The sequence below is a fragment of the Rhinolophus sinicus genome, chromosome 2, assembly GCF_057876585.1.
Source record: "Rhinolophus sinicus isolate RSI-liver-muscle chromosome 2, RSI-T2T, whole genome shotgun sequence".
Classification (NCBI taxonomy): Eukaryota; Metazoa; Chordata; class Mammalia; order Chiroptera; family Rhinolophidae; genus Rhinolophus; species Rhinolophus sinicus.
In genome coordinates this window covers 91,808,651-91,822,786 of record NC_142502.1, presented here as the reverse complement: position 1 = coordinate 91,822,786, position 14,136 = coordinate 91,808,651, and the positions used below count along the sequence as shown (strand labels likewise).

At 37.6% G+C, this 14,136-nt stretch overlaps 1 protein-coding gene and 1 pseudogene across 1 annotated transcript in view; one reads left to right on the top strand and one right to left on the bottom strand.

The window, feature by feature from the left end:
• The window catches only part of CD2AP (CD2 associated protein), a 110,797-nt gene extending 103,998 nt beyond the window's left edge, over positions 1-6,799 (top strand). Inside the window, exon 18 of the mRNA XM_074333049.2 lies at positions 3,936-6,799. Within this exon, the coding sequence (XP_074189150.2) occupies positions 3,936-3,977 (42 nt within the window). The 3' untranslated portion in view covers positions 3,978-6,799. The remainder of the gene's footprint in view (positions 1-3,935) is intronic.
• Positions 6,800-13,212: 6,413 nt separating this feature from the next.
• LOC109448868 (kallikrein-1 pseudogene) lies at positions 13,213-13,882 on the bottom strand (annotated as a pseudogene).
• Between the last annotated feature and the right edge of the window lie 254 nt (positions 13,883-14,136).

The window sequence follows — 14,136 nt, the reverse complement described above, 5'->3', positions numbered from 1 at the left end:
GTTTTTAACTTTTGTCTGTTTTCTTTTTTGTTTTTCGTAGGGGCAGAGCTGGTGGTGGTGGGATGGCTGTAGATTTTGCTGACTTTGATTTCTTACTGAGAGTTTACTTTATAATATTATCGTCTTCACTCTGCTGATGACTTACCATTTCACTTATTTTATTTTATCTTCCTTAACTTTTTTTTTCATTCTCACTGACTTGGGTTTTCATTTGTAGTCTTTTTTTCTGTGTGTGTCTGGGAAAGTGTGTCCTGACATTTTTCAGAGGCTCTTTCCGTTGTGTGTTTTTAAGTATTTTATACTCTTCTGTATTTTTACTTTGCCTCATTACTTACCTATTTCTTTTGTTAACACTGAAACAAAGAAAGCATGGGACTTTCATTAAAAAACTTGAGCTCCTCTTCTGACTTATACTCGTGACTTTCAGTTCTAAACCGTGTGTCAGTTATGCTTAACACTTTCTATACATTATCTCATTGGACACACATAACAATTTGTAAGTATTATTGTTCCTATTTTAAGGGTGAGGAAACTAAGGTTTAGAATAATTAAGTCACTAGTGGAGCTGACATTTTTAACAGAAGTAGCCAGACTTTTAGAACCTTTACTATTAGGGATTAAGTTATACTGTTTGAACTTGAGGAAGTCACATAACCTCCTTTGGTTTTAGTTAAGGTGATATATGTGACGGTATTAGGTAAATTATCAAAACTCTTATTTTTACTCTTATATCACCCTTTTTTGGCTCTTTTTCTTCTTTCCATGAAAATGCTCATTTTTTTCCTTTATTCATAAAACAAAGAAAAGACCTCTTTCAGTCCAGCTTTCCTCTTGATCCACTGTAGGTTTCTCTTTTCATTTGGGTTCATTTATTGCAAAACAAACAGAAAAGCATAAATTTGCGCTCTTAACTGTTCACCTTTAATTCTCCTTAATTCCTTGCATTTTTGGTTTACTGCTGGCAACTCCAATGTCTGCAGTTTCTATAGCATTTCACATTTTTATCATTGCCACTCTTTCAAAGGTTTGCTTTGTTTTTTGCAATCCTGCAATCCTGCATCTTCTGTCTTTAACTTCTCTATCTCTTCTTCCTTTCTTATAATGTAAATGAGGTATTCCTTCAGTGGTGTCCTAGGCCCCCTTTTTTCTGCATTCCTGCTCTCTTTGCTTATCTAGGCTCATGAATATCGTGATTAGCTCTAGTTCATCTTCCACCTAAATCTAATTCTTCTTTTCCTGGCTTCTATCCTGTGTGACTCTAGCTATTAGATCCCCTGGATGTTCCCTGGAACTTAGACTTAGCGTGTCACCTATTAAATTTATCCTCTACCCTTCCTGTTCTTCTGATTTTCTGTTTTTGTTGATGGTTTTGTTCCTCTTATAGGCATGCGAAAATGATACCTCTGTTCTCTTCTAATTTCATTCGCTTTCAGTCCTATTAACTTATATCCTAACCTTTATCCAGTTCTTCCCACTATTTCTGTCCTTTTATCATGCTTTTATCTTTTGGGTAGCCTGCTTAAGTTTCTCTCATTCTTATCTCAAATTAATCTTTTTTTGCTCAGCACTTTCAAGAACTTTCTATTACTTACAGAATAAAATTCAAACTTTTCTACTTGACATATGAAGTTCTTTTATGCTTGATCCTGGTTTACCTTTCTTTCCTCATTTGTGATCCTCAATTGTCCTTACAGTTAATCATCTGAATTTTACTCTGACTGTATTTTCTGAGATTTTTCTTTTGTCTCATCTTCTCATGCCCAAGTTCTACATTCTCAAGGCCTAGCTCAATCTCCTTAAGTTGGTACCAGTCTTCTGATTAAAAGTAATTTGTCTTCTTCCAAATGCATGTCCTTTAGTTTTGGAAGAGATGAATAAGTTATAATTTTCTATCTTATCGCTGTTACATTATGTACTTAGTTTGCCCATCTTCTAGACTGTCAAACTATTGAAGGTGGGATCTGTGTCTGTTTACATCTTTGCCCATAGCTCCTTGCACAGTGCTATGTATGTATTAGATAGATAATAAATTTTTGTCACATTGATAAATGTTAGTGGATACATGTTAAAAAGGTCTTAAATATCCAGTGGGTACTATGGTAGAAATTGAGAAATTAAAAAAAAAATTCCTTCTATTTTATATATACACATTTATATTCATATATGAACATAAGATAATAAGGTAAACAAGAGGAGCTAATACAATGTTAAGTTTCAGTATATGATTTAATTTGTCATAAAAATTGTAACAAGAGTCAAACGTAAAGTTTCTTTTTTGAAGAATTTCATTTGATTAATAAGCCCAGCAAAATCAGCTGTTACTTAGCTTCTCGCTGACTTATACATTTTTTTTTCCTAATGGGGAAAGTTTTGACTCTTGTATTTATAAAAGCACGCTTATTCAGGCATTCGAGTTTTAGGATCATATATTTAAAGGAGAAATTCTGTTTCCCCAAAGATTGAAAGCGGTACTTTGAAGTTAACATTATATAGTATTAAATTATACCGAGGAGTGATAAAAACGATTAAGATGAACAATGAACATAAAAGAGCTCGATGAGAAACTAGCAATAAAAGCATTTGCCCGATAGCTTAATCTATGACAAATAGCAGTCTGTTAACAGTATTACTGACTCCATACAAGGTTGTTTCTACCCCCTACTCTGTCTTCCACCAATGTTTTTTTCTTACTATTTTCTAGATATCCTCGCCCATTAAAATTAGTACAGTTGGTTAATGTATCTTTAGAATAGAGACAATAATAGCACTTATAAGGCTGAAGATTTTTGGGATTTTTGTCTCAATCTAGTCTGAAGACTTGAGATTTCCCCAGTCCAAAGCTGCTAAAATGTTTAGCTAATAATCATATTAGCTGACAAATAATATTAGAAGAGATCCTGGAATTAAGAAACCATTCTTGAATGGTGACCGTCCCTTAGGATCCTGATGGTGAACATACTTTTTGATTATGGTGAAATGCTCATCGTTTAGTAATGAACGGTGGAGGTTAGTCATAGAATGCATTACTTGTCTGTCCTGTTGGGTAGAGGGACGATGCTGTTAGAAGGTAAGGCCTAAATATTTCCACGTGCAGTGAAAGGTTAAAGATGATCAAAACATGATAGAATTTTGAAGAGACTATGCAAACTAGGCTTTAGAGCCTTACATCTTATCTGTACAAATTCTGTGCTGCTTGTTAGCATGGAACCATTGGCATGGTATTTCATCTCTTTGAGTCTCAACTTAATTATTTGGAATATGTCAAAATTAAATAACTAGTTATTGTGAAAATTTAATGGGTTTCCAATTTTTCTTAAGTTTTTAAAATTGTAAATTTCTGTTAAGGATACAGTTTGCCTAAAGGTAGAAATATTTCCAACACATTGACTGAATCTTAAATATATTTCTGTGCTTTAGAGAACAGAACTTACTGTTTACAGATGAGGAAATTGAGACCAAGTGATTTGTTAAGTGATTTACCAATATCACACAGTTGTAAGTGAAAAAATATAGAATGAAACTGGTCTTTTTGTATTTTCACTGTTCTGTACTGTCTCTTTTGTTTAATTACAGGTATGTGTATATTTCTTAATTTGGCTTCAAGGGTTCTCTTGTTCTTTGTAGGGCTGATTTTCTTACAGTTCTTTCAAATGTTGACATTACTTAACATTGTTCTGGCCTAAACACCTGTAATTCCTTTTTTGTTGTTGTCACCTGCCATTTAGGAACTTACATTGTGACATTTTCTTCTGTTAAACTTTTTTATATTATACCATTGGAAATTTTCTGTGCATACCAGGGGGAATTGGATTTTACAATGGAAATCAACATCTAGAGGCCTGCAAATGTGATCAGTTTTTAACGACGTGAAATAAAGGAACTTTACTAAAGTGAAAATATTTTATCTGTTGCTCAATTTATGTTTTGTATTTCAGGTAGAAATAGAGAAACTGAAAAAAGCAGTCCTGTCTTCTTGAAGTGGCGCGGACCCGGTGTTTTTATTGTTACAGAGACTCAGAAGCAACACTATGAACTTCGACTGACTTGTTACTTAAAAATAACAAATGTTGATGTTATGATAAAGAAATATGGATATATGAACTATAATATCTATAGAAAAGTAGGGGGAGGGTAAATTTTTTTTTTTTATATATATTTTGTTTTGCCAATATGAAAAAAAGAGGCCTTATTTCTTATGTGCTGGGATTGCAAACTTTTTTTTTCAGTTTGCTTGAAAATACTACTGAATCTGTATAAAAAGGAAAGTTCACGATAGTTTTTTTATTGAAACTTGTATTATTTTTAAAGAGCTCTATACTATAAATATGGTGATATCTTTACAAATAACCTGTAAAATATACTATTTGAGAGGACAAATTAGCTTTATAGTAACTATAGTCACTACTTTCCCATACATAATACATAAGGGATATAAACTGTGTGTGTGTGTGTGTGTGTGTGTGTGTGTGTGTGTGTGTGTGTGAGAGAGAGAGAGAGATCTATCTATATCTACCTAGATATAGATAGATCCCCCCCCCCCCCCCCCCTTTTAGCTTCTTACCCAGGATTACACTGTTGTGCCTGTTTGTTTGCAGTGCTGTTTATAGTCTGGGTGATGAAATAGGAGTTTCCTAGCTGTATACCAGATTACTCACCCATGCTTACAATAATAACTAATGAAATAAATAATTTCTTCAGCTTTTAGAATATTTTATATCGCTTGCACTATAGGATTCATAACAGGAATTTAGTTAAGAGGTATTGGATTGTTAAATATATCGGGGAAAATATGAGCTATATTATAAATTCATTAGGTCTGAACAACTAAAAATGTCAATTTAACCTTTAACGTGTTGTGCCTAGAAACTACAGCACATATAGTATGCAAACACCAGCCTTATTGCTGTACTTTTCTGCTTATTTTTACAGAAATATTACTCATTTCATGATCTTGTGACTTAATTTTTTATGCCCCCCCTCTGATTTTTTGTAATAGTAATATTAAGAAAACAAAACTCAAAATTTAAAGTTCAGTGTGAGGTTTGTCATACTTTGACAAGTTATCATTATGTAAATACTCAGGTTTTACAATGTAATTTATGTAATAGACCAAACTAAGTGGTGGAGATATTTTGGACTGTCATAAAGTTGTAAACAACTTTACAAAGAGTGTTAGTCTATCATAAAATGTAATATCTTAGCTTATTTAAAACCAAGTATAATTGACGGTATTCAAAATTCATTTTCACAAGATGGATGAATTAGCAGTTTCTTCAAAGTCATTTACGAAAAGTTGAAAAATTTTAAATGTTATATTTACAGGCTCAAAATGTGGGGTTTTTATATTAAAAGTAGAAATTTGACTTTTCATTTGCAAAAATATAGATTTTAAGATTTATTATAGCAAATAATATTCAGATTTTAAGTACCATCTCTCACGCTTCCATTTTATGTTATTTCAAACCAAACCAATAGTTTTCCTTTAAGTTTTGATCTTACGCTACTGAAACCTTGTGTTAATGAAATTTTGTCAGCTTCTTTCTAATAAAAGAACTGAAGTAGAAAATAATAGAAATTCCAGTACATAATTACTTAATGTTAAATTCACAACTTAATTTGTGCTTTTGGGGAAACCCAATTGTATTGAGTATGTACATTTTAACTCTTTAAAATCCTTAGGGTCTTCTGATAGAGGTCACTACTGAACAAAATTGTTTATTCCTAATGTTTTTAAATGACTTGTCAAATGAATGATTTCCTTCTTATTAAATAAGTTAGATTTTATTTTCTTTTAAAGACAGTCCTTAGGTAAACATAAAAACAATGTGTCCTAGAAATCATCCGCTAGCTTTCTGTCTGGAAACATCTATGAATTGACCCCTCCTCAACCTAATAATTGGGCGGGGGAAATTTCCAGCAGATTTCAGGCTGTTCTTAAAGTTTTTGTTGGTCATTTTCTCACTAGTACGTCAAATCAAGATGGTCATGAGTATGGAAACATATTTAAAGTATTTGCTTTTATACTTCCTTGGAATAGAAAAGTACTGTCTCTATTTTTCTGCCTTTGACCAAATAGTAAAGAAAACCAAACAAATTCAAACTCAAAGGGAAAACTGATTCTTTTAATCTAGCCGTTTACCAGTATTCGTTCTTGGTATGGGAATTGTATTCCTATTCATAAAGTTTATATCGCAGAATGGTATGTAATAACAAAAGCCTTACTTGGGGATAAATCATTATTTTTTTCTATGAGTATAAATGACTAGAGGTGAACAGCACAGACTCTGTCATTGCCAAGTTATTAGTGAATGTATTGTTCAGGTTTGCTAGTCTTTGAAACACAATATTACTAATTTTTCTAATTACATTTCAATATTAGGAGTAGTGTGTGTGTGTGTGTGTGTGTGTGTGTGTGTGTGTGTGTGTGTGAGAGAGAGAGAGAGAGAGAGAGAGACAGAGAGAGAGAGAGAGATCCCTAAGCTTCTTTCCAAAATTTAAGTCTGAAACCTCTTTAGAAAATTTAACTCTGCAGCTAGGAAGAGAAATGGGTCTGGTATAACAGCTGGTTCTCTTATATGCTTCTTACTGTGATCATATTAAGAAAAAACCCCAAGTGCTCTCTAGATTTGTTGGTAAACATTTTATGCTTGCATTTAAACTTGAAGTGTATGAACAGAATGAGACAATCAGTTAAAATCAGAAATGAGAAGTGTTAAAAAGTTAATGGCCTTGTTTTGCTGTAGCAATAAAATGACCAAGTGCAATGACTTGATTTAATAAAAATCATCTTTTAAAAGTTGCTGCTATGAATATTTTTAGCCGTAAAATGATTTTATCCTTATTTTTCCTGACCTGCCTTCAGTCACTGTTACATAATACAGTTGGTGTTGTGGTACCTTAACATTCCAGGGCAGGGGTAGGAAACATATATAGGGGGAAACTCAGAAACTCAAAACTCACTGAGTTGTTTACAGGTGCTGTAAAAACACATGCTTCTCCCTCAAAAAGAAAAATTAATAAAGAATAGTATTGCCAGTTGTGTGAGTCCTTATTGGTTATTTTTTTATTAACTTTAGCATATATGCCTATTGCAGAGCATAATGAAAATTATTTTATATTGCTTTGAGTTTTCTAAAAAAAAAAAAAAAAGAATGTAAACAGTTAAATGAAAGCATTAAAAGTTCTAGACCTGTGTGATGTTTACTGAGTCTGTTTTTCCACCTGGAACTGTGAGATAATATGTTCTGCCTCACAGGAATACTGGGAGAATTTGAAATGATTTAAATAAAGTACCTTGAAGAGTGCGTGGCATAGAGTAGATTTTAAAAAAGAAATGGAAGCTGCTCTTTCACTTCTCTCAAAAGTATTTTACAGTGAGGGATATGATGTTACTACCTTACAGATCCTGCCTCCCTGACCACCCAGTGATTGGCCTGAGGGAGAGTATCTTGCCTAAACTCAGTTATTAACTTAGAGACTGAGATTTAAAAACTTTGAAACAAAAAGCGCTAGTCTCAGCACGGGAACTCGCCGCAGTTACATTCTTCTGTCATCTGGAAAAAACTGATTTGAAAGAAGGAAACTTAATGGAGTATAAAGAAGATGGAAACAGGAGCCATGAGGATTTTAAAACTACAAGTCATGCCTGAGCCCATTGCTGGGTAGCTTAAGCGTAAACTTGCTCATAAACTTCTTGGGTTTCTGAACCTAAAACGAAGTCCTGGTAAACATGAGAAACAAGGTAGAGTCGGGGATGGCATGGCCTATGTACTTGGGTTGAAAATGGGCCACGTACATGACTCCAGGCCTTCTAGAAATCCACTGGAAGATCTGAATTCATAGAAAAGAGACGCCATTGTGAAGCAATATGGAAAATAAGGGTGACGCATTTACTTAAAACAATCTCATTTTAAAATTACTGGCCTTTACGAACATGAGGCATAAATGAGACCTTGCCGGTACCTGCTGGGCAAGGTTTGGATTATGGAACTTTAGTGTTAGAATGGGCTTTCGAGGTGGTCTAATCCAGCCTCTGTGCGGATTGTTTTGTCTGAAGATAGGATTTTTGTGGATTTAGTCCCATTCTAGGAAATAGAAGCAGACAGCAATTTAACTCATGGATTTAATTCGGTTTCATGACTAGTTAAGATTCAAGAGACAAGACTGTAGGCTGGGTCTGGGTGTTAAATTTATTTTTTCTGAATCCTAACCATTATTGCTTTTATTTTACTACTGTCACCTATTGTGAATATGCTCATTGTACATAAGGGAAAAAATGTAGACATAGATGGCAATATTTTTTGTATAGAGCCAATCATTTTTTCTATCACAGAAGATGTTTTCATTTTACAACTATTAGGTGGTATTCTTTCCTATCAGGTTACAAGTGTTACTTATTGGCTACATTTCAGTTCCTAGAAAATTGTGTGAATAAAGTTATTAAAAGAAACTTTTAAGAGCACCGAGTAACTTAATTTTTTAATAAAGGAGATCACTTGTTAACATTTCATAATATAGTGTATTTTTAGAAATACTCCTCAATTAACAATACAGATACAACCAGATATGACAGTGTAATAATACTTTATCCTCTTCCTTGAAAACAATGAGAAACAATAAAAAAAAGACAGTAAATTTAAAAAGATTTAAGATAAAAACATTCCCAAATAAGGAACCGATTTGTAATAACAATACCTCCTAAACGTTTTGAGATTTGGAATAAAATGAAGGACAACCTGAGGTGTGTGACATGCCTCCCCAGACCTTGTGCCAGACGCAGATTTCTCTGAAGTGTCCAGCTGATCATCTTAGGCCCAAATCCTATGTAGCAGAATGGCAGGGCTTGTGGAAAGAAGCCACACTAACTGTAAGCCCTTATTTGGAACCTGGAAACCAGGGGGAGGGAGGCAGACAGGCCCCTAGGAAAGGTAACAGATGCGGTGGGGGTGTTTTAGACAACTTATGAATTAAAGCTCTAGTCATCTCCCTCCTGCTCCTCCATGCCCTCATTAGCAAATTGCTGGCACCCTTCAAAGATGAGTAATCAGACACCACACGCAACTTTACAGGTGCGCAGGTGCATGTGCTATATTCAAATGCACAGTATTAAAAAATTGTCCTGAAAGGCTTGATTCTACAAATAGAAATCCCTGTCTCGGGGGAAGTTTTTAAGACAACACCAAGACACATATTTGCTAAATTAGGGAACTTGAGGATAAAGAATAATGGCCAAAAAAGAAAATGAGATTTTTAATTGACTAATCACACCATAAGTAATTAGGAAACGTAATTAAAACTACCACTAAGCAGTTAAGGCCAGAAGAGATCATAGCTGTTGTTTCAACTACTTTAAACTACTCAGTGCTTTAGAAAACTGGAGAATTCCCCAATTCGTTTTATAAGTCCAGTCTGACTTATAAATGACCACAGAGCAACCTCACTCGTGATTTGGTATCAGGAGCTTTATCAGCCTTAATGCATTATATGAAATGATGAGGAAAAAAACGATCGTGTTGACAGGGCAGGGCCGAGGATTTCCTTTACTGGGAATGTGCTGGAGAAATCAAGGACAGTTTGGCCTTGAGTCATGGGGACACCCAACAGGTCTACCCACTATTGCACTGACACCATCAGTGCAAATATCAACAGTGAAAATAGTAACTAACATCTTAGTACTGTTAGGAAAGTTTTGACCTTGTGGACCATGCACTTGAAGAGCTGACCTAAAATAACCATACTTGGTCCCTAGGATAATGTTCAATGAATGTATCAATGAAAGAGGATGTAGCCCATCTTTTTCACCCCTTGTCTTTACCCTCTCCTACTTTTCTTTATCCAAGGATTCAAGTTGAAATAGCTTCTCAAGGCTAACCACTATCTACCAACTGTTACAAAATAGTCATGCTTCCAGGGGCTCTGCATTATGCTCTTAAAGTGCTTTTAACATACTTATTACACTAGGCTTTAAGTAGTCAGTGTAAATACCCTAAGGTTTATAGTAAACTTACCTGCAGTGTAAAAACAGGCATCATGTCAAAAACTACTAGCTAATGTTTGTATTGTTTACCATGTACCAAGTACTGTTGCAACTAATCTCTTTAAATCTATGTCATCTATCCGTCTGTATCTATCATCTGTCTGTCTATCATCTACCATCTACCTAAGTATCTCAACGATTCTATGTGATAGGTGTTATTATTTTTCACATATTAGGAAACAGGCTCAGAGAGGTTAAGCAACTTGGCCAAACCATTAAACTAATAAGACGTGGAGCGAAACCCAAACAGGCTGGTTTTGGAGTTTGTGCTCTTGATCATACGCTATCCCTGCATAGATAACGTATAAGAAATAAGGAACCTGAATTGAGAATGTCTTGTAAGTTCTTTTATTCTCTGTAATCCTTTATATTATCTGAGTATCACATTTTTCCATTGGTAAGGGAGTTAGATTAAATAATGTACAAAGTGCATTTTCAGTGACCCCATAGTCTGTTTAGATTTCTCTGTGTGACACGGTCACACATAAGTTAAGATTTCAGGGAATATTGTTTTTTCTTAGGATACATCTGTTGGTAAACAAATGATTTTCATGGCTTTTCAGCAAAAACAACAAAAACCTTCCATGGCTTTCATAAAGGAAATGTCCACTAGATGGCGGTCAAATAAAGCTCAGCGTCTGTGCGTCTTGAGTAAATCACAAATACGTGTAGAAGCTGCAAATAGAATCACGGAAGGCTCCAGCCCATTGCATTCACCCATAACTGAGACACAACCACTGCATTCTCTCCTAGCCCAGCCACTTCCCCACTTTCACAGGATTAATTGAAAGACTCAAGGCCTTGGAATCTGGCTTTGAAAACTCTAAAAATTAGTCGCTGCGTGAACTTGGCAAAGCAGTCAAATCTTGTCACCTTATCTGTAGGAGATCTAAAAAAAATTGTAGCTGCAATTTAAAACCTTTCCCTCTTATCATACTCAGAGAAGAGAGAGAAAGGGGGCCATCCATGGGTGCTTCGTATTGGGTTTCCCCCAGGAGAACAAGCAGGTCACAACAACAGCAACAAAACCAACTTGCTCTTGTTTGTCAGTCCCGTTGGGTGTTGATGCTATGAAGTCTTCTTGGGCCTCACGACGCTGCCGTGGGTATTCCACCCTTCCTCACACATGTGACTTGCCATTGCCTGCCCTTGGGTCTTGGGAGCGGCTCCCATGTCTCCGTTTTGTCCTGCAACATGTTCCTGTATTAACCAGGCCAAAGGGAACAAATGCCCTCCATGGTTGCTTAGGTGTTGGTTGGTGCAAAAGTAATGGCGGTTTAATGGTTAAGAATTATTGCGAAAACCGCAACTTCTTTTGCACCAACCTAACACGCTCACACAACAGTGAGCTCGTGCTGTGGGCTTCCGGTGGGATAGGCTCATTTTGCCACTCTCTCCCCCCCCACCCCCCAAGAGCCTAGTTGGAGTGGTTAGTGCAGAGTACATGGTGCCATGACCGTGCCTGAAAAGGCAAATCCATTTTCAGCTCAAATCCTAAGCCGAAAACCACTTTTCTCTCTCAAAGGACGTTCAAGTGTCCACCTCATGGTGATGACATGACTACAGGGTCACAGAAGCAGAGTATAATGCTACCTAAGAAAGGACATGGTCATCTGAAAGTCTGAGACACTGGAACATGTGATGTAGGATGAGAGAGAAAGACAGCCTCACACAGCTCTTTCCTCTAACCAATAAAAGTAACAGCCAAGCCATCTGCAGTGCACTTTGGGGAGAAGTAAATCCTTCAATGGATATCAATTGGTAAAGGCTCAGAGATGAGTTATTTTGAGCAAGTGACAAAACTAATGATTATCCATGATTCTTCATAGTGATAAAGGTCCTGGAGTAGGAAAAAGTAACACAGGACACAGGAAAGTGTTTAGCTATACAAGGGACCACCTTATTCTCTGCAAGATTATCCCGTCCCATGGGGAGAGGGAAGGAAATGGAGAATGAAATAAAATAATGTATATTCATTTTAGTCCATCGCATATGTCAGTGTATGTCAAAAGTGCTTTATGCCAGTTGCTTTCATCTTGATCGAAAGCCCTTGTTCCCACTGATGGAGAAAAAAAAAAAATCTGTCATTCAAAGGCAATAATCTCACCTGACATAAATTAATATATACATATATATCAAATAACAATCAAAACAAAGTCCTTCTCAGGCTGTTTCTCCCGCTTGAGGGCCTTTGTTCTTAGTGTGCCATCTATGGGGAAATTGGAATCCTGACAGCAGAACGTGAGACCTCAGGTCTGTGTGCTGTCCCTTAAGCCTTCATTGGCTCCCAGGGTAGTATCTTCACGGGTCAGTTCTGGGCCTCCTGACCCTTGTCCACTGAGGGGCTGCTGATCCTGACGAGTCTCTAAATGCGGAGTCTCCCCATCCCATCCTGAGTCTTCCCACAGTTCTCGAAGTGTCCCCTAACGAACGCATCCACAGATTCCTGGGTCTGGTTATGCCCAGGCAGGAAAAGAGAGATCGTTCTCTAACACTTGCCTGATTACAGTCTTTCCTCTGCTTGGTTCAACATGAAGGAACATGCCGGGTTCCTCAGGAGGCCTCTCCAGGAAGTTTGAACGCCCCCATGACATGTCTGGGAAAATGCAACAGCCCCTTGTTCTTGGAGCTCCGGAAACATGGCTGTGTGTTTGTGCGTCCCTTGCTTCCCTTCGCCTTTTTCCTCCCCAGCTGAGTACAGACCTGAGGAGATACTTGTATCTCATCTCTTGCCCTGCTCTTGTTCTTGCTGTCTTGTCCGGGGTCCCTCCTGTCCCAGGGCTGGAAGGTCTCTGTATTCATTTTCTATTGCTGCTGTAATCACCACAAACTTAGTTGTGTAAAACAATAAAAACATATTATCTCACATGCTGGACATCAGAAGCCTGATATGGGTCTCACTGTGTTGAATCCAGGGCTCGGCAGAGCGAGTTCCTTTCTGGAGGCTCCGGGGGAGAGTTTATTTCCTTGTCTTTTCCAATTTCTAGAGGCTGCTCACATTCCTTGGTTCAAGGCTCTCTTTCTCTATCTTCAAAGCCAGCAATGATGGGTTGTGTCATTCTCACATTCTCTCCCACTTTTTGTGCAGTCACATCAGTTTTGGACTGACTCTTCTTCTGCCTCCTTCCATTTTTATTTATTTATTTTCTTTGAGGCGTATTTGGTTTGACTGGGGGTCAGGGACAGGGTGGGGGGCATTCAGGGGTTGGCCACTGTGGTCTCCTTGATTCATTCCGGGGGGGGGGGGGCACAAATTTGGTGAAGACGCTGGGCATATTGGGTCGGCTACATGGGATGTGGCCCCATGATGTGATTCCTGGAAGCATGCCATCTCAGATCAGCAGGCCCCCAGTCATCCACACAGGTGTCCTTGCCACTCGTCAAGTGTCCAGCACACAGCCTGAGGTCTGTCACCTTCTGGGTGTGGGCTTCGGCACACACATTGGATAGGAGCACAAGGTCCACACACAGGACTTCATCTGGGAACACAAATGGATGTGGTTCGATGCTGTCCCGGCCGGAAGCATAGCTGGTGCTGCCCAGTTGTGGTTCGTGGGTGGGTAGTTCCAGGACCTTCACAGTATCTGTTATCTGGGTGGGCTCTGCCAGGTGGAACAGCATGAGGTCGTGGCTGTAGTCTTCTTCTGGCTAGGTGGTGTGGTTCTTCAGGAGGCTCAGGTTGAATTGAGTGTGTGGGAAGCTCTTCCAGACGTGGACAAACTGTTTTGTGTCTTCCTGCTCAAACAGGTTGTAGCGACCCAGCCAGAGCTGGTAAGTACCGGGGACAGAGACGGACCAAGGGAATGAGGAGAGAGGAGGGGAAAGAGAGAAGGAGCAGGGCAGCATGAGGGCAGTTCCCAAAAGAAACAAAGAGAAACAAGGGGAAAAAAAACTGAGCATAAAAGGTTTAGATTCATAGAGAAATAGAGACAGTGAGAAAACAAAAGAATGTGATAATGGGAAAGGCAGATCCGGAGACAAAGAGAAAGCAAGTGAAAAAGAGCTTAAAAAGGTACACGGAATGAGAAAGGCAGAGGGGAGAACAGAGAGACAGAGGGAGCAGAAAGGAGGCAGGATGAGGAGGAGAAAAGACAGTGAGA